At 38.3% G+C, this 18,704-nt stretch overlaps 2 protein-coding genes across 2 annotated transcripts; both read right to left on the minus strand.

Annotated features, from left to right (window-relative positions):
• Nucleotides 1–11,849: 11,849 nt before the first annotated feature.
• Nucleotides 11,850–13,184, minus strand: ccl27a (chemokine (C-C motif) ligand 27a). Its single transcript, XM_080309290.1, has 3 exons — nucleotides 13,024–13,184; nucleotides 12,555–12,672; nucleotides 11,850–12,354 (listed from the first exon to the last, which is right to left on the minus strand). Exons 1-3 carry the CDS (start codon nucleotides 13,085–13,087, stop codon nucleotides 12,243–12,245), a joined length of 294 nt encoding a protein of 97 aa, XP_080165416.1. The 5' UTR covers nucleotides 13,088–13,184; the 3' UTR covers nucleotides 11,850–12,242.
• A 2,068-nt stretch (nucleotides 13,185–15,252) lies between these two features.
• On the minus strand, nucleotides 15,253–16,927 carry avp (arginine vasopressin). Its single transcript, XM_026186204.2, has 3 exons — nucleotides 16,734–16,927; nucleotides 15,956–16,160; nucleotides 15,253–15,880 (listed from the first exon to the last, which is right to left on the minus strand). Exons 1-3 carry the CDS (start codon nucleotides 16,851–16,853, stop codon nucleotides 15,744–15,746), a joined length of 462 nt encoding a protein of 153 aa, XP_026041989.2. The 5' UTR covers nucleotides 16,854–16,927; the 3' UTR covers nucleotides 15,253–15,743.
• Between the last annotated feature and the right edge of the window lie 1,777 nt (nucleotides 16,928–18,704).

Genomic DNA, 18,704 nt, shown 5'->3' on the forward strand with positions numbered 1-18,704 from the left:
TCTGCGTTTCTCTTTTTTTCTCAGGCTAATGTGCTCTGATTACATATAAAGAAATCTAAGATAAGCAGCCTAAATGTACATTATATGGCATTGTCAGCGAATCTTTTCTCTTACGTGTTTATTCTTTTTTTTTTCTTTTTTTTTTTTGAAGTAGGGACATTGATTGTGAATACATGTTATTCACTGTATAACTTAATAGATAAATTACACATAATTGTGCGGCACTTTGGTTCTCAGCTCTAGGCTGAAACCTGCCTGATCTCTGCCAAGTTAAACATTACCAGACAAAAAGTGGTTATCATGCTTCAGTAGGCAAGTAAGCAAAGCTCTTATTTCTGGAAGTGTCTACCGGACTGTGCTGCACCCATAAATGTACTGTTTTGTGTATTTGAACATATTTTCCCACAGTGAGCAGTGGGACTGTTTTTGCTGTTAGCAGCAGGTGTGTATGGACAAGTTTTTCTGAGATATTAAAGTGTTGATACCAAGACAAGAGAATAGTTTGCTTGAGACAACTGAATATTAAATAGATTGGTTCTTACATACAGCTTGCCTCCTTTACTCATTCACATCCGTTCACACAAGAACATTTTTCTATGCCTTTTTTTCTATGTGTGCTTTCTATTTAACCTTCAAACACATTCACACCCAAATGAATGCATCTGTGAGTAACTTGAGATTGGCCCAAGAGGATTTGGCCTGCAAACTGGGAGCAGTCATGCATCAAACCACCTGTTTCCTGTTCTACCTCCTGAGCTACAAAAAAATATGGGTATATTGTGTACATTGTCCATATGCAGAAGAAATGTGAGATGCCTTATCTTGCTAGCTTGGTATAGGAAGTAAATTAAAGATATGATAATTGACTGTTGACACGTTTCTGAATATACTTGCTTTGGCAAACATGCATACCTGAATTCCTGCAGTTGAGCAGTCTATGGAAAAATCCCTATGAGTGTTTCCACAAGATGGTGCTGTAGCATCAGGCTCATGTTTGACGGTGACAGGGAAACTCTTGTAATGATTGGCAGCTGTTCACAAAATCAGTTTGTACCTTTACTTCACTCTCAGAAAAGTTACAAGTGCAGGTCTGCTTTGTTATAAATCTCTCCTTTAAAAGCCCTTCTCATCATTTTCACTTCACAATAAACAAAACTGATCCCTTTTCGAAGACCTTTTCCACATAGTTCCTGTTCCTCTTAAACGGGATGAATCAATGCTTTATGACAGTTTTGAGTGCTGATGAATGCATGCCTGGAGAACAATGACATGGGATTAAATTGTGGGCAGAAGTTCAACTGTGCGAAGCTGTGACATGTTTTTGTGTATGTGTGTGTGTCTGTGTGTGTGTGGGGGGGTTAAGTTTACCTATACTCTCATCTGACACCGTGTTTTTCCTCTTTGAACTTTAATAAACTCTTTCTCTTGTTATTTAACTGTTTAACTATGATAAAATAAAATAAAACTTCTACTCAGTGGAAACTTTCTTCATAATTAGAATAACCACCACTGGAGAAACCTGCTTTGACTTGAATACACTCATATGGGAAAGTATTTATGAATGTTTCTGATCCTTTGTGACTCGAGGCAGTCAATAAAACCGTAATTTGCCGGAGGCTCTCTTCCATTTTAAATGACTTGCTTACAGTTACGGTCATAACAGGTTCATCAGTTGAGTATTAACATAAGTGACTCTGACTTGATAACTCATATAATGGACCAATGACGAATCCTGTTAAAAAGCAAGGAGCTTAAAATGTGGTGAGCCAAGAAACGTAATTAAAAATTAACTGTAAACCTGCCAAAGTTAATAACAGAAATACGTTAACACGGGATGCCTGCATGGTGGGTGATGGTTAAACAGGAATCTTTAGTAGAATAAATGGCAAACATTTTATTTAAATCTAACAGACTGTGCACATCTTGTGTGATGAACTGAAATAAACAAAAGTGACAAATTAGGTAAAGAGTTTGAGCCACAATGTACCACCAAAGAAGCAGGTGTCCCACAGGTGTATGACTGGATTACCACTGTGAAGGCCCAGCATATGACTCACATCCCTTTTTGTTCTGACATCGTTCAGTGATTTCCAACAATGAAGTAACTAGCATTCTCAAAGACACCAGTCACCCTAAGATAGATTTATATCAGATGATAAAGATGATCAGTCAAAAGAGCTTTGCATTGCTTTTGTGGTGTCACACACTTCTACTCATCCTTGGTGGGGTGTGGAGCTACAGCAGGTGTGGCGCATGAACAGGTGAAAAATAAACAACTTTGCCAATGCCATTGTGATGACATGTATTTATGTAAGATTTACATTTAAATCCTTCTTATTGTTATGGAGTGATTAAAACATTAGGGAGCGGGATTAACTTTTCTCAGCTTCTGAAGTGAAAGAAAAAGTGTCTGAGAATCTCTGTTCTTAACAACAACAGTGACGAAGCTGCCCCGAACCCTAACGGCAAAATGACCCACACAGCATAATCCCTCATGACACGGATCGAGACTCAGCCCTCTGTATGCTTCACTGTAAAAACAAAGATTGCAATTAAAAGTACAGGTCTAAGCAGCAATGAGCAACATAGGATCAGAAGCTCAATTTATTTTTTCATAGTTATACAGTTAAATAACAAGAAAAAGAAGCTTTATGACAAAAAAAGTCAAATAAATATAAATTTTAAAAAAGTCTACTTTTTTAATAGTTAAAAAATTACCTTTTGATTATCTTGACCTTTTTTTTATTAAAAAAGGAGGGAAAAAACGGAGAGGGGGACAGCTTTAAGCTAGATAGTGTAAGTATGGATAACAAGCCAGGGCTATGAAGTCGTGAGAAAAGGAAAACACAAGTTTATCTACACAGGTTTTTCATCTCAGCAGACTGATGCAGCCTCATTGTGCAGTCTTTTCTCCCATATCAGTGGCATTGACTTCATTTGCTACAATGATGGACTCCATAATCCTGAAGAATCTGTCTTGACTTATCGAATTGGCTATAACTACAGCCCAGTCTGAAGATCAATATGCTGAAAATTGTTTCCAGCTCCAGAATTTTACCAATTTTACCAATGTAATACCATAAAATGACAAATGCCAAGGTTACACATTGATTTGAATGCATAATGGGTGGTGGGTAAAATCACTGCTCAGCTTACGGCAAAGTTGGGATGTCTTCCGAGCTCTCACCTTCCCACTCTAATGTCTGGCTCTCCTCCACCTCATCCGTGACACCTATAAGTATGACTCTTCTTCTGCAATTCAAATCCTTTCTGGCCTGTTCAGCCCTTCGTGAAGGGACATTGGGAGTTGGTGAGTGCAGCTGCCCACAACAAAGGTCACTGAATGAAAGTTTTGTTTGGAAAGAATTAAAGTTACTGTACATTTCTGAAAACCCTCTGAAGTTAAGAATCTCAGAAGAAACTGTTTGATTTGTATGAAGGGAAAAATAATAACTGCAAAAAAGCCAGTGTTGTCTGTTAGTCAAACCCCCACAGATGTGGCGTGACTAGAAAGCACAGGAGGTCCTTTCAACAGTATAGTAGGACCTAAATAGATCGCCTACATTTTGCTTTACATAGAGGTCTCAGAGTCATGACCAGCACAGGGGACAATAATTAATTGCTGGATCTTAGAATAATCATCAGTTTCCTTTTTAGTTTCTTTCAGGCTTTCAACGGTCATTTTCACAGCTTAACAATACAACACACGACATGAAAAACATTCGTAAGGTTTTTTGTGTGTGTTTATTTAAGTAAAATCCAGGACAAGAAAAGTTTTTTTTTAAAAAGCACTTGTGCGTGAAGAAGCTCCTCAGGCAAACGAAGAGAGCTTAATGTAATTATACTTTCCCACCTAACAGTGTTTTTGTTCTTCACTGTATGGAATGTACTCAAATAAATCAAACAAGCTTACTCATCCATTCTCAGAAGTTTCACAGCCTTTACTGTGACAGCTTCTTTTCAGCGGATTTGTGTGGACAGAGGTGGTAACAGGATCTGAGCACTATTAGGGGATAAGATCGAACAAGTCCCCAGTATACGTAAAGAAACTAGACTTTCTAGCATTACACAGACTTACAAAACTCTTTGTCTTGAGCCGAACCTTATGTCTTTTTATTTTGCTTATTGGTGGCAAATATAAAGCCATGTCTTTTGTTTTAAAGTTATCTTGAGCAATAGTTCTCTGGGCTTTCTGAAGGTCTTTCAGAGTTTTTCTTTGGACATTTCTTTTTCAGTCATTTTCATTCCAGTCCTTATAACTTTCAACGATTTCAGGGGAATGCTTTTTGACTTTGTTGAACCACTTAACAATGACATGTGAATCATCCAAGCACAAAAATGCACTTAACTCATTTCTTTAGTTTAATCTATGAAACATTCTAAAGCTATACAGTGTGGCATAAAATAGTATTTTTGCACCAATAAGGTGATTCTTAAGGAGCTATTAACTGAAACCATATCTTGTCATGATGTGCAGCTTAAAAAATTGTAGGAAAAAAATTGGCAAAAGTTTTATTTTAATCCCTCATGCAATACCACCCAGAAAGCATTTGATTGGCAATGGCTTAATTTTTCACTTTGACAATGATCCCAAACACACTGCTAGCACAGTAAAAGCTTACCTGGATAGAATAACACACAATGAAACACTATTATTAAATGGTAAATGGCCTGTATTTGTATAGCGCACTGACAGAGGCCTCCCTACATAATGACTGCGTCATTATGGGATCAGTGTGAGATCAACTTGACCTAGAATGAAACAAAGTGCAGCAAACATCCAACAGCTGTTCCTGAAGACTACTTAAGTTACAAGAAAGCTTGCCCCAAATAGGCGAAATACATTTTTGACAACACTCTTGCTCAACTGAAAAAAATTGTCTCAGTTATCAGTACTGTGCAAAAGTTTTAGTCAGGTGAGGAAAAAATGCTGAAAGCAAAGAATGCTTTCAAAAATGGAAGTGTTGCTCATTTATTTTCATCAATCAACAAAATGCAGTGAATCTAAATCAAATCAATATTTGGTGTGACCACCTTTTGCCTTCAAAACAGCATCAGTTCTTCTAGGTACACTTGCACACAGTTTTTGAAGGAACTCGGCTGGTAGGTTGTTCCAAACATCTTGGAGAACAAACCACAGATCTTCTGTGGATGTAGGCTTCCTCACATCCTTCTGTCTCTTTATGTAATCCCAGACACACTCGATGATGTTGAGATCAGGGCTCTGTGGAGGCTATGCTATCACGTCCAGTAGTTCTTGTTCTTCTTTACACTGAAGATAGTTCTTAATGACTTTGTCTGTGTGTTTAGGCTAATTGTCCTCCTGCAAGAACACATTTGGGGCCACTAAGCAATCATTTATATCTCTGAAAACATTCCCTGAACACTCAAAGCTCTTTATAGAGCTTGCGTCATTCACCCATTCACACCCATTCATACAAGAACTTTTTCTTTACAGTTTGGAAGATATTGAGATATTAAAATTTGCAAGAAGAGTGGAACATGAATGACAATTCACTGACTCAGAAACATAGGTGTCTGAACTGAAGCCACAACAATCTATCAAATTTTGATTGTGACAGAGTTCGTTTATGTATTTAAGGAAGATTTGCGTGACACCAAACCAGCTTTGAGCTTGTCAGCACAGGGAAACACTATTACTAATGTCTGGTGCCAGAAAAGCAACAGACTGGCAGCAGATTCATGTAGTCATGGGGGCTGTTTATTCATTGATGAATGTACTTGCCTCTAGGGGATAAATCAGGGTTTCTTATCTGAGGATAACACTGAACCGAAAAAAAAGTCTTCCTTCTTTCCAGTAAGGACTTGGAGTTTCATTTCTAACAGCATTCTTAGACACTTGTTCTTCCATCCATTCATCCATTCGCTTATCCTTTTCAGGATCGCGGGGGGCACTGGAGCTGTCATAGGGCGAGATGCAGGGTACTCCCTGGACAGGTCGCCAGTCTATCGCAGGGCTAACACACAGGGACAGACAACCATTCGCACTCACATTCATTCGCACATTTACACCTAGTGGCAATTTGGATTATCCAATTAACCTATCCCCACAAGCTGCGTGTCTTTGGACGGTGGGAGGAAGCCGGATTACCCGGAGAGAACCCACACAAACACGGGGAGAACATGCAAACTCCACACAGAAAGACCCCGGCCTGATGGTGGAATTGAACTCAGCACCTTCCTACTGTGCGGTAACAGTGCTAACCACCGTGCCACCGTGCTGCTGTTATTTTGATCGTGACACGTTTCTGAAATGACTGAACATTGTTGCCCAGCAGCAACTTTGTTATCATAATGTGTCTATGCTGGTTGGCTGAACTATGGCTGGACCACTGACCACTCTTTCAGGTGCAGACAAAATAGAATAAAAGAATGATATGAATCACAGTTTAAAGTTTTTTTTTTAATTCTTAATGTATAAACACTTTTACAGGCTATGGCATACACTATTACATGCTGTAGAGTGGTATCTGTTAATTTTACGTTGTAATAGTAGTACTAGTGGTAATAATATCATCACATTAATGCGTTAACACAAGAAGTACCACTGCAGGCAGTTGAGATAGGCTCAACTCAAACCAGTTCATGTAGTTTCATTTTTAATAATGCATAAAATGTAATGACACATTTTCTTAATATAAAGTGTGAGTATATGAAACCACAGTTGTACCTCTAAAAAGTACTTGAGTAAATGCAGTGTTGCTTTGTAACAGAGTTACAGTAGATAGCTTTTTAAGATAAAAAGAAAAGCAACAACAACAACCAAGCATGATGATGTATATCATATAACATCATATGTGAGAAACATGATACCCAGACATTTAGAGAAGTACGTTTTTTGTTCCACTCTTCTTCTCTTTCAATAGCTCCTCCAGGATTAGCTTCAGTCTCGGATCAACACACAGTGGCCTTTTGAAGCCTTTTACAAACACCCTGTGGGTCCACATAGAAACATAAATACATTTCAGTTTAACATAACAGTGCAAATGCAGTAACCCTAAGCAAAAATGAAGGAAAACTGCCTCTGGATAAAGTTTCTTTATTGGTGTTTATTTTTTACATTAAATTTTCATTTTATATGATGAATGCATGATGTTATAAGTAAATCATAACAAAACAAAATTACTGTCAATAATTCTCAAAACCTTCCTTTACCAATCATGTAATAACTACAATATTACCTGTAACCTTTTGGCACACTTAAGTAAACAAACACTTACACAAGTGCTCTGATGTCACAGGCACCGATTTCCTGCATCTCCCATCTCTGAATCTTCTTCAGCATATATCGTTTGATTTTTTGGTTTGCTGTCATGCAGCAGCTTGGGATGCCAGCTGTAATGTGAGATTAAGACCAAATTTAAGAATTTTAAAAAGTATAAAACTAACATAATATAAAAAAATAAAAGAAAAAGACATTTGCTAGAGAATAATTGTGTGTCCATTCTAACAGGTCTCCAAAAAACACACAAACAAAATTTTTTTTTACAGTATTGCACTTTTATAAAAAGTTTATATATGTCTAATTTTTGTATTTTTAGCATCCTAAAACCAAACAGGGCTAGGTTTTTTGTTTTGTGCAATAGTCTTTGTGGTTAAACTGATCAGATAAGTCAGCTTAAAGTTAACTTTCTAAAACATATTTTTACTGGAATAATTTTATGCTTTAAAACAGCTGGATGAAGAAAAAACTGAAAAAACCCTCCAAAAACCAGCTGTGCTAAAATGCACATGCATCATCATCTTGTTTAAATCCCAGGAGGAATGTAGAGTCATTGCAATTTTCTCAGAAAAAATCTTTAAATGTGAACTTCTTATTTAGGACCTGAAGTATAATCTGTACAGTGCCAGTGCTCTCTTGGTTTCAGCATGTGTGTTTGCTCTGAGTGTCCTTACCTTCAGTGGAGGTGATGGCCAAGGCGCACAGACAAACAATCAAAAAGACAATTTTCACATCCATGATGGCAGAGCAAGTGTGGGGAGGCAACGTGCCCTTGATGTTTAAATACTGACAACAAAGCGTACATGTGCATCCACCCACCAACTGTCAGAAGGGAGTGTGTGAGCATGTGCTTTAACCAGTAAGAAGCTCTTTGAATGAAACACGATGCCTAAACATTAAAAACAGTAATAGTAATATAAATATCAAAAGGTTATTAAATGACTGCCATACTTAATTAAAAAATTTAATGAAGTGTTCCGTTCACTTTCAGCCCGATGTCTTGTTTAAATTGTTAGTGCTGTCAGTTACTGGAGTGCTTGACTCAGACTCTAACAGGCTCTAACAGGTCCAGTAACCACTCTTCAAACAGAATCCTATTGAACTGATGTGTATGGAATGAAAACACAAGTAGAGCCAACAGTCACGAAAGAACAATTGTCACTTTTAATACATCTCACTCTTTTTACTTTCTTTTCTGTGAAAACGTAGAGTCACAATCCCAACAGCATTTTTAGGTAGCTCAAATATTCAAATTACATTTTCACGATAACCACTTGGTCAATTTTTTCTTAAATGTCCAATGTTACTAAAAGCTATTTGCAGTATTTGGTCTTTTCTCATTGCTTTAATATTAGTGAGTGGAAGTTACTGAGTTTTTTGCTTTAGCCACACACAAAGAAACATTTACTTAACAAAGACTTTGGTGTCTACATTGCTTTTCTCTGTACTTTTATGGCTTTGTTTATCATTAGAGTTCTGGTGTTTGGGGGATTATTTAGACCCTTTCATTTTGGAGTTGCCCGTCCTACCCAGTGTTTCCTATTGCGTAAAGTTGTCTTGTATTGCTTGTTCTAACTGTATTTGTTGCTTCCTGGTTTATTTTGACACCAGTTATTTTCCGTGCCTTGCATCCAGATTCATTAGGTTAATTGTCTTCAGCTGTGTTTTCACCTGTTTCCCATTTCCTTCATAACCTCGTGTGTTTATATTGTATGAGTCTCCCTCTGTCCACTGTTGCCTTTGTTTTGTGCTTTTTTAATACTTTAAAGTATTCCACATTAAAGCTGCACTTCAAGTTTATTTGGGTCCATATCCTGCCCATTAAACTTTTGATGTTGCTGCGTATCTGAAATGATTGAATATCATTAGCTTTGTTATCATAATATCTCTCTGCTAGTTTCACTATGGCTGGACAATCTTGACTGCTCTTTGCATGTGTAGATAAAGTAAAAGAAAAAATACAGCACATCTCGATGTGACATTTCATTAATTCTGTTTGTATATATGCAGTAGAACAAGATATACCTGGAGGACTGAACAGTTTAAAAATGGATACAATACTACAAAAATACCCAATGAAATGCCCGAGAATGATATGTGTCAATGCTGGATTCTATGTTACAAACCATCACTATAAATGTCTTAACTTGTAAGCAGTAGTCTTACAGGCAGCTGAGATGGAGACAAATCTAACTGACTCGTGTACCTTTAGTAATAGCAATTCGTGAAAAGTGATGACATCTATATGGTATTTGGGTAAAACATCAGAATATAAAATAATAGTAGTACCTCTAAAATGTACCTGAGTACATGCAAAGTTTCTTAGCAACAGAGTTACAGTAGCAGATAGCTGCCTTTAAGATCAAAATAAAAGAAAACAATTACACGAAGGCTCTTGAAACTCTTGAAAACACCAGATGATATGAAGATTCCTGGAGAAGAGAGTTTCTGTTCCACACCCTACGATCTTTTTATCTTCATCCTCTTCAGTCTTCGGAGCTCACTAGGATGAGCACATATTGGCTTTTCATAGCCCTTTAGGTAAAGCCTGTGGATGCACAAGAAAACACGATTATGTTTCAGTTTAAGATAATAACACAAATATTTATGTAACTCCGAGTAAGATCAAATAGAGATAGAATCTGGTGACAAAGTTTATTTCTTGATCAGTCTTGATCATTATAAAATTCATACAGTAGAGATTATCAGTGCATGTTATGTTATCGATGATCATGTGATGATCAAAATTACCCGTAACCTGTGGTTAAACTAATCGGATGAGTAATTTTAACACTTACACAAGTGCTTTGATTTCACATTCGCCGCTGCTTTTCTGCATCTCCCATCTTTGAACGTTCATCAGTGTCCGTGGCCGGATTTTGTTCTTTGTATGTAAGCAGCATTTTGGAATTCCAGCTGTAACATGAGATTAAAACCAAAATATGGAAATTACATTATGTTTTCTTTGATTAAAAAACGTATATAGAGATCATTTTCTTCCATGATAGTTACTCTGAGGATGTGCGTCCTTACTAACATTGCTCCAAAAGAGACACCCCCCCACACACACACACCTTAGTCTAAACATTCATGTTTTTACAGACCAGTTACCGATGTCTACTTTTTTCCCGAGAGCAGAGCGCGTTTTTTGGAACACCATGAAACAGAACAGAGCTCAGCATTTTGTATTGTGCAATGGTGGTTGTGGTTAAACTGAGCAGATGAGTCAGCTGAACGTTAGCATGCTGAAACAAATTTTTATTGGATTTTTTATTGGAATAATTTCAGGCCAAAACAGACAACTGTATTCATCTTATCTTGACTTCAACATTAATGTGCTTGCCACACACATGCCCTTTTCTCTCAAAACAGCTTTAAATGTGAGCTCATTTATTTATTTAGGATGTACCTGACGTATGATCTGTGAAGCGCCAGTACTCTCTTGGTTTTTGCATGTGTGTTTGCTCTGAGTGTCCTTACCTTCACTGGAGGTGATGGCCAAAATGCACAGACAAACAATCACAAGGACAACTTTCACATCCATGATGGCAGAGCAAGTTTGGGGAGGAAACGTGTCCTTGGTGTTTAAATACTGACACATATCTGCGCACCCACCCACCAACACTGAGACGTGTATGAACATGTACTTTAACCAGTCAGTAGCTCTTTGAAAAAATCATGTTGCCAAAATCATAACAGTGATAAAGGTAAATATAAAGTTTATTGGACAGTACTCGAATGCTTTATAAAAATTCATCTTACTTTCACCTTTACCTCTGTGCTTAAACTATCAGTGAACAGCAGGCTAATGTATTGTCCACAAGTTCAGACATGTGTAATAACGATTATTTAAACAGAATCTGACTCATGGAAATTGAATTAGAGAAAGAATATGGGTCACTTTTAAAAGGTTAAAAGGAATGTCGTGCACCTTTTTCTTTTTTGGAGAACTAGACAGCAGCAGTGACATGCAGGAACGGGTCTGGGCCAGACATAGCTCCAGGCCCCTGCGGCACCTTTAGAACAGCTCAACTAAGTGAGCTATAGTAACACACCACAGTGTGTGGTTGGTGTTTTTCTTCTTCTTCTTCTTCTTCTTCTTCTTCTTCTTCTTCTTCTTCTTCTTCTTCTTCTTCTTTTTTAACATTTTATCAAATACCTCTAGTATGTGGAAACTATTTGGAGTAGGTCATATTTTTCCAGAGCTTCAATATAAGTGAATAGCAGAGGCCAGTTTCCTTTTTAAAGGGATTTCTCAAGGAATGGTTTCCTGCAACCAACATTTATGAAAGACACTTCCCGAAATGACTGAATGTGGTTGGCAAAAGCAGCTTTGCTACCATGATGCAATTTTATTTAAGCTTAACATGGAAGCTATTTGTCACAAAAGGTCGTGACACCAGGTAGTACAAGATTTTTGATTTGACTTCCTGACACAACCTTGTCTCTAGTTGGAACTGAACCAGCAGCCCTTCTTAACTGTGTTAACTACTACACTATCAAGCTGCGTGCTGGTAGTCTAATGATGGCTTGATGATCATAACTACTATATATTTGCAGATTAATAGAAAACAAAGTAAAAGAAAAATAGACATCACACTTTACAGTGTTTTAAAAAACATCTATTTGCATCAGCGCAGTGGTACAAGATATAGTTGCATCATTAAACAGTTTAAAAAGTTTTAGTACACTGTAAAAAAATACTCCATTACTTCATATTCTATTACATGCAAACCTATGTTTTTTCTTACATATAGCATAATACACTTAAAGTAGCAACTCAGAAGTAGGATGGTGTCTGTCAATGTAAAACTAAAATATAGTAGCAGAAGTAATATGATATTACTGTACTAATGCCTTAACATGTAAGCAATGTTGCTGCAGGCAGCTGAGGTGGAACTAAATGATAATTATTACATAATAAAAACTCTGAAAAACACCTTTTGTGGGAAACATGACACACGAACATCTGGAGAAGACGTTTCTTCCGCTCCTTGTCCTAGGAAGGACGTCGGCGCGCCATCAGGTCCTTTATTTTCAGAATGGTCTTCAGTTTTGGCTTCACATTGGGATGAGCACATACTGGCTTTTTGAAGTTCTTTACATACAGTCTGTGGATGCACAAGGAAAAGCAATTAAATACAAATATTAATGTAACCTGAAGTAAAAGGTATTAGCTTACAGTTTGATTACTGATCATTATTTAACTGAAACTGTGCAGCTGAGGAATGCATGATTACATGAATTATGTATCATGTAATAACTACAAAATTACCTGTAACCTTTTGGAAAATTAGTTTTCAACACTTACACAAGTGCTTGGATGTCACAGGCACTGTTGCTTTCCTGCATCTCCCATCTTTGAACGTTCATCAGTATTCGTGGCCGGATGTCACTCTTTGTATTTATGCAGCATTTTGGAATTCCAGCTGTAAGGTATAACCAAATGTAATGTATGTTTTTATGGAGCCTCATAAAACTGAACAGGATTAAACATTTCATGTCATGTAACAGTGGTCATTGTTAAACAGATAAGAAGCATTATACAAAATGTCTTTAAAAACACTGTATGAACACTAAAATTATTGAAAAAACAGACAAGTGTTTTCACCATTTCTAAACTTTAGGAGGAATGTGGTAATCACACACCTGCACACATAAAGAGCTCTAAGTGTCAATTTATTTACTTATTTTGGATGCACCTGATGTATAAATCAGTGCATATTCAGTCCAAATGTCTCCTTGATTTTGCCAAATGTATTTGGCCTGAGTGTCCTTACCTTCACTGGAGGTGATGGCCAAAGTGCACAGACAAACAATCACAAACCCAACTTTCACATCCATGATGGCAGAGCAAGTGTGGGGAGGTAATGTGTCTTTGGTGTTTAAATACTGACACAGAGGTCCTGCACATGCCTGTGCACACACCTACGAAGATCCAGAGAAGCACATGTGAACATCTGCTAGCGTCTCTTTGAATGGAACTCGGTAATTAAAATGCATTGAAAGGGTATTAGTATAGTATTGGTATTAGTAAAGTATTTACGAAAAGAAAAGTTACTTTCGTTTCCAGCTTAACTCTTTGTTCAAACAGTCAGTGCTCATAAATACAGGTATGATGCGCCAAGGCAGGCTCTGACAGGTTTAATCACCACTCTTTGAACAGAATCTTACTTGACTGATTGATATGAAATTTAAAAAAAATGGACGACACACCCAGAGTCAACATTCAATACAGTTCACTGCTAAAGGTCAAATTAGAACACAAAGAACGTCAGATTTCAGTCTTTTCAGGGATATTTTCCAAGTCTGGGGACAAATTAAGATGTGTGATTAGCGCAAAGCTCGGTAATAACATTTAATAACTGATTAATTTTGTTGTTAAGAGTTCAAGTGGCACTTTGAAGTACTGATCATGCAGGAAACTTGACACTTTTTACCCTTTAATGAATGCGCATGAGCAAGATTGTGTTGATGAACTCAACTTTTGGGCACACAAATAAATAAACAAATAAAAAATGCACGGTTAAGTCATTTTAAAGTGTCGTCCTGTTTTCCAACCTCTTTAGAGCCAAGGTTCATTGTGTACCCAGGTGTGGTTTTCAACTCTTACGTGTTGTGCAATTTAACTGAGCGTGCAAGCATACAGTATAATTACTGAGAAAAAAAGAAAAGAAAAACATGCTGAAAGGAATTCTTCTGGTTGCACCAATGTCAATGAGTGACTTCTTGGCAGTTTATTTTAAAGGTGGGAACATTGGTAAGTCAGTAGGAGTCATAACTGACAAATAAAAACGGTGTCTGTAGGATGTTTGCGCTTGATTTGCACTTTTGATCCAATGGCTAATAGCTCCCCAATACCACCTAACGCCTTTGAATCGCAGCACTTTATGATTTATGGGATCTTGCTTCCCAACTGTCTTTGCCTTTGTGACATAGATGTATTGACTGAGGTTTGAATCTCTCTGACATGTTTTGTTCCGTGAATGAGATCTGGAGGATTTGCTTTGGTTTTAATGATAAGCCTCTGTAGTCTAGTGCAACTCCTCTGTTTAGCTAATGAAAACAGTGTTCAGTAACCAAAGTCTACAAAATACATCATTTGTTAACCACGAATGAGAATGTGTTGAACTAGCTAAAGATAAGGGATGATTCACACATTCACTCTTGAAGCACTTTATTTGTGTCAGTTCCATGGCCAATTTAGTATTGTCATTTAACCTTACAGACATGTCTTTAAACTGTGGGAGGAGGCTGGAGTATCTGGAGGAAATCCACGCAAGGCACAGTGAGAACACACATACTCCACACAGACAGGCCCCGACTGATATTTGAACCAATCGTCTTCTTGCTGTGAGGTGACAGTGCATGACATTGCCACCCACGTGTAGGTTCCCCTTGTGCTACTAAAACAGCTCCGAGCTGTTTTGTCATCATGGTGTGACAGTGGCCGGGGTCTGAAACCTGGGGAATTGGCAGCAGGTCTATTTGTATCTGTGGGTTTTGAGGCGTCTCCTTCATAGTGTGGAGCACAAGATGAGTCACACATAAAATGACTTTCCAAAAGTTTAGGATTTTTGACGTGCCACACAGGTATTGAGTCAATCAAAGAACATAACTGTCAAAATCTGGGAGGTCCTGCATCTAGTGCCAACTGGATTGAAAAACAGTGCAGACAAACTGCCAGCACATACAGATTTGGCAGCAAATTAGCATTCACACAGACGGGAGTCTGATAGTTAGAAACCACTATCTTTCATCTACGCAAATTATACATGTTGGTACACAGTGCTGAGTTATATGGTTGGAGGATATGAATGCATCAATGCAGTCAGTTTATGTAATTCCTTGAGCAGCTAATCTGTGTGCAAAACAGTTTTGATCGAAACTGATCAAATTACAGCAATTACCATTCCTGATTACTCTGTGGTTATTGTTGTGGTTCCTTTGACTGTCGCTTTCTTTCGCACACTCAAGAGTATTCTGGGAAATGAGGAATCAGAAGAGCCTTTTTGGCATTCTTTCATTCTGTATTGTTTCTCCCATTTTTAATATACAACAATATTTCTACTACACAAGAAGCAACTGATCAAGCATTGACATTCTGCTGTTTTACCTGGATGCCTGTATCAACTGTAATCTTTAACCTTTGACTTATTTACAATGTGCTCTACTATATCTCAGTTTTGAAATTGGAGCTCTCGGGTGTCTTCTTATAGAGAATAAACTTTGTTTACAGTATGTGCATTAGTATATACATTTTTTAGGGGGGAGCACACATGAAACCTAATGTTTTCCTATCAATTAATGTGGTTCTTCTCCCCTTGTATTTTTAGCCAAGCTAATCAGAAAGACACTTCAAACAGAAACAGTAATAGAACCAAGAAAATTTAAATTGTTCAGAGTTCAGATCCCAAGGCTTATAGTGGAACATGGATGAACTTCATTTCTGTTGCAGTTCCAGGTCTTGAGCAGCAGATGGACGCCCACACATAAAATATCAGTACTCATTCTGTCCTCTGGCAGCCACATGGAGAAGACGCATCAGCAGCTCTGCTGGTGAGCTTCTTTCAGAGCCGTGGACTGGATCTGTGGCCTCTGTCTCTCCCACGCAGTCAGAGTCCACCATACAGCCCTCTGAAAAGAAGAAAAACAAGAAATGAAGTTCATATCTTACATGTCAACATGTCAATCAATCAGACCAGTTCGTACCAGAATTGCAGCAGAATCCAGAAATAGCGCAGTGCCCTCCCTCAGACCCACAGGATCTCCCTCCTGCCTGGCAGGGGGTGAGCAGGTAGTTCTCCTCCACACAGTGAGCTGTTTCTGGGGAGCCAAGCAGGCAGCCGAAACCGTCCCCACAGCAGATACTGGGGCCAAAGCAGCGGCCCCTGTCTCCAGGGCCACAAGACTTGCACTGGAGGAGAATGGAATTGAATTTAGCAGTATTATTTTCTGTTATATTATATCATATTACAAGACCAATGATACTTTCACGTTCTTTTCCATCTTGTATTCAACAAAATCAACATTCATTGCATTGCCTCAGCAGAAGAATTATAGCAATATGAGCATGTCAAATAAGTCACAACCATTTTCTTTCCTACAGTCTCTCACTGTAAATCAGTATTTTTAAACTACATGAGTAATATCTAATTTGTGACTTTAAAAAAGGTTCAATTGAGTTGGTGTTATTTTTTTTTAAATCTTTCCATAAGTGACTTTTATTTTTTTATCAGTATGATTTCTCTTCCGTTTTTATTAAAATCTGATATACCCAGTAAACCACTCACATTTTGATCCCATAACATCCATTGCACGCTCGGTTTCGCTTATTTAAAGGCTGCTTAGCATTCCTTTAATTTTGTGAATTGCTGGACCGTTTTTTCTTGACCGTTTGTTCTAATGTTATAGGCTAAAGCCAATTTAGAATCAAACACAGCCAGTTAAAGAATAAGCATGCTGTCTTAGCAGAAAGAACAATGCTCACCTGTCTGATTCCAGTTTCAGTCAGCGCTCGCTTCCCTCCTCGGGGGCAGTTCTGGATGTAGCAGGCGGAGGAGAACGCAAGGAGTCCTAGGACGCACAGGGGGAACAAGGAGTGAGGCATCGCTGTCGGTTTGGAGTGAGCGCCGCGCTGCACCTGTGTGTCCTCCGCCGGTGTGGATGTCTGTCTGGTACTGCGGTCATTTCTCACTTATAAGCAGATGGACATGTTTGACAAAGCGATTGATTCCTGACGTCACTTTCGTCCCCGTTGCGCTCTCTCCGCAGGGATGCGCGCCCGAAGGCCACCGGTGTGCGCGCGACGCGTGCGCGAGAGGTCGCCACAGATGTGGCTCTGCATCGGATGTGTGCCATCTAACAAATCTACACAAAAACAGACACGACAGCAGAAGATACAATTTCTGTATTCAGCACTGCGCCTATTTGTAATAACTTTGAATAATTTCACCCCCCGCTTTGACTGACACACTGAAAACGGCAAAACATGAACAACTAATTGGAGTTTGCGAACAATTTATTAGCCCAAATTAACCGCAATGAGGGGGAATAATGAAGAACATTTAATGATCATGCACAGTTCGTCACTGTGTGTAGTTTTCACTTTTAGATTAAGACAAATGTGGTAGCATCATGACAACAGAGGTCACACAAATTATGTTCCAGACTTAATGTAAAACTAGTGGGTGTAATGATCCTAACCAGAGTAGCATTTTCAAATAAACATATTACACCTTGATTATTCCTTTCAGCGTCTTGTTGCATGCTCGGGGTTGCATCTCTCTTATTAGCTGTTGTTATACTAATCAGCAGTTAAATGAGAAATGGCAAAACTGAGCATCAAAGGCTGCAGGTCCAGGTGTGAAGCTCTTTAATTAGAGTCACAGCATTCAAAGCTCATCCTTCAGTGAATCTAAATCTCATTAAACTTTACAGTACTCCAAATGTGAAAGAAAAAGTTTTACAGAATTTACTTTCAAACATTTCTCTCATGATCTGCGGCAGCAGATCAAGTGGAGCAGAGAGAGGACTCAAAGGCAGACACTGGCTTTAACAGAAGGCGAGCAGTTTATTCAGAGCGTTTGGCAAAACGGTACAAAAATAAGAAATGCAAATTTTCGTGAAAACATAAACTGCAACAATAGGAACATGGAGACACAGGGGGTATGCGAAAAGACGCTCTGACGGAGGAAAACAGAGACAATAAATACAGTGAGGGGTGATCAGGGGAGTGGAAACAAATGGGACCACAGCAGGAAGAAATAGGACATAACGAGACAGGAGACGCAGCACTGAACGCAACACACAAGAGACAAGAACTATCAAAATAAAACAGGAAGTAGCTCGAACACCGAGACCCAGACAAACAGGACTATAGGAGGCCCTAAAGTGCCAAAATCAAAATAGAGACATAACTAAGACTCAGTGAAAAAATGTTTGTCATTAAATACATGAAAGTATCAACAATAAATACTCTTTTATGTATGTGTTTATTTTACTTTACAAAAATTTCTGTGTATTTTTTTTTTACAACTATCTCTAGGTTTACAGAGAATGATCCAATAAGCGAAAAATAGTGAGCTCCAGTGAGCAGGAGTTCTCTGGGTGAACATGCCATGTTGACACCAAACGTGAGAGGAAAATAGCCAGACTGGCTTGAGCTGATAGGGGAGCAGCAAGAATTCAAATTAGAGTTGATTAAATGCAAGGTATGCAGCAGAGCACCTCTGTAAGCACAACAGATGCAGAAGACCACACCGGGTCCCACCCTTGTCAGCTGAGAACAGGAAAATGGGCGAACGTTTCCTGATCACTCTCAATTTCTACTGATTGTTGGATCATAATTTGACATAAACAACATGTAAACGTAGCTCCATCCTGGCTGTTTTTTCATGTGTAAGGGACATTGTTCTGGCACAATTTGGGCCCTTCAGCACCAGTTGAGCAATATTTAAAT

Source organism: Astatotilapia calliptera, chromosome 12 (genome assembly GCF_964374335.1).
Source record: "Astatotilapia calliptera chromosome 12, fAstCal68.1, whole genome shotgun sequence".
In the NCBI taxonomy this organism is placed as follows: Eukaryota; Metazoa; Chordata; class Actinopteri; order Cichliformes; family Cichlidae; genus Astatotilapia; species Astatotilapia calliptera.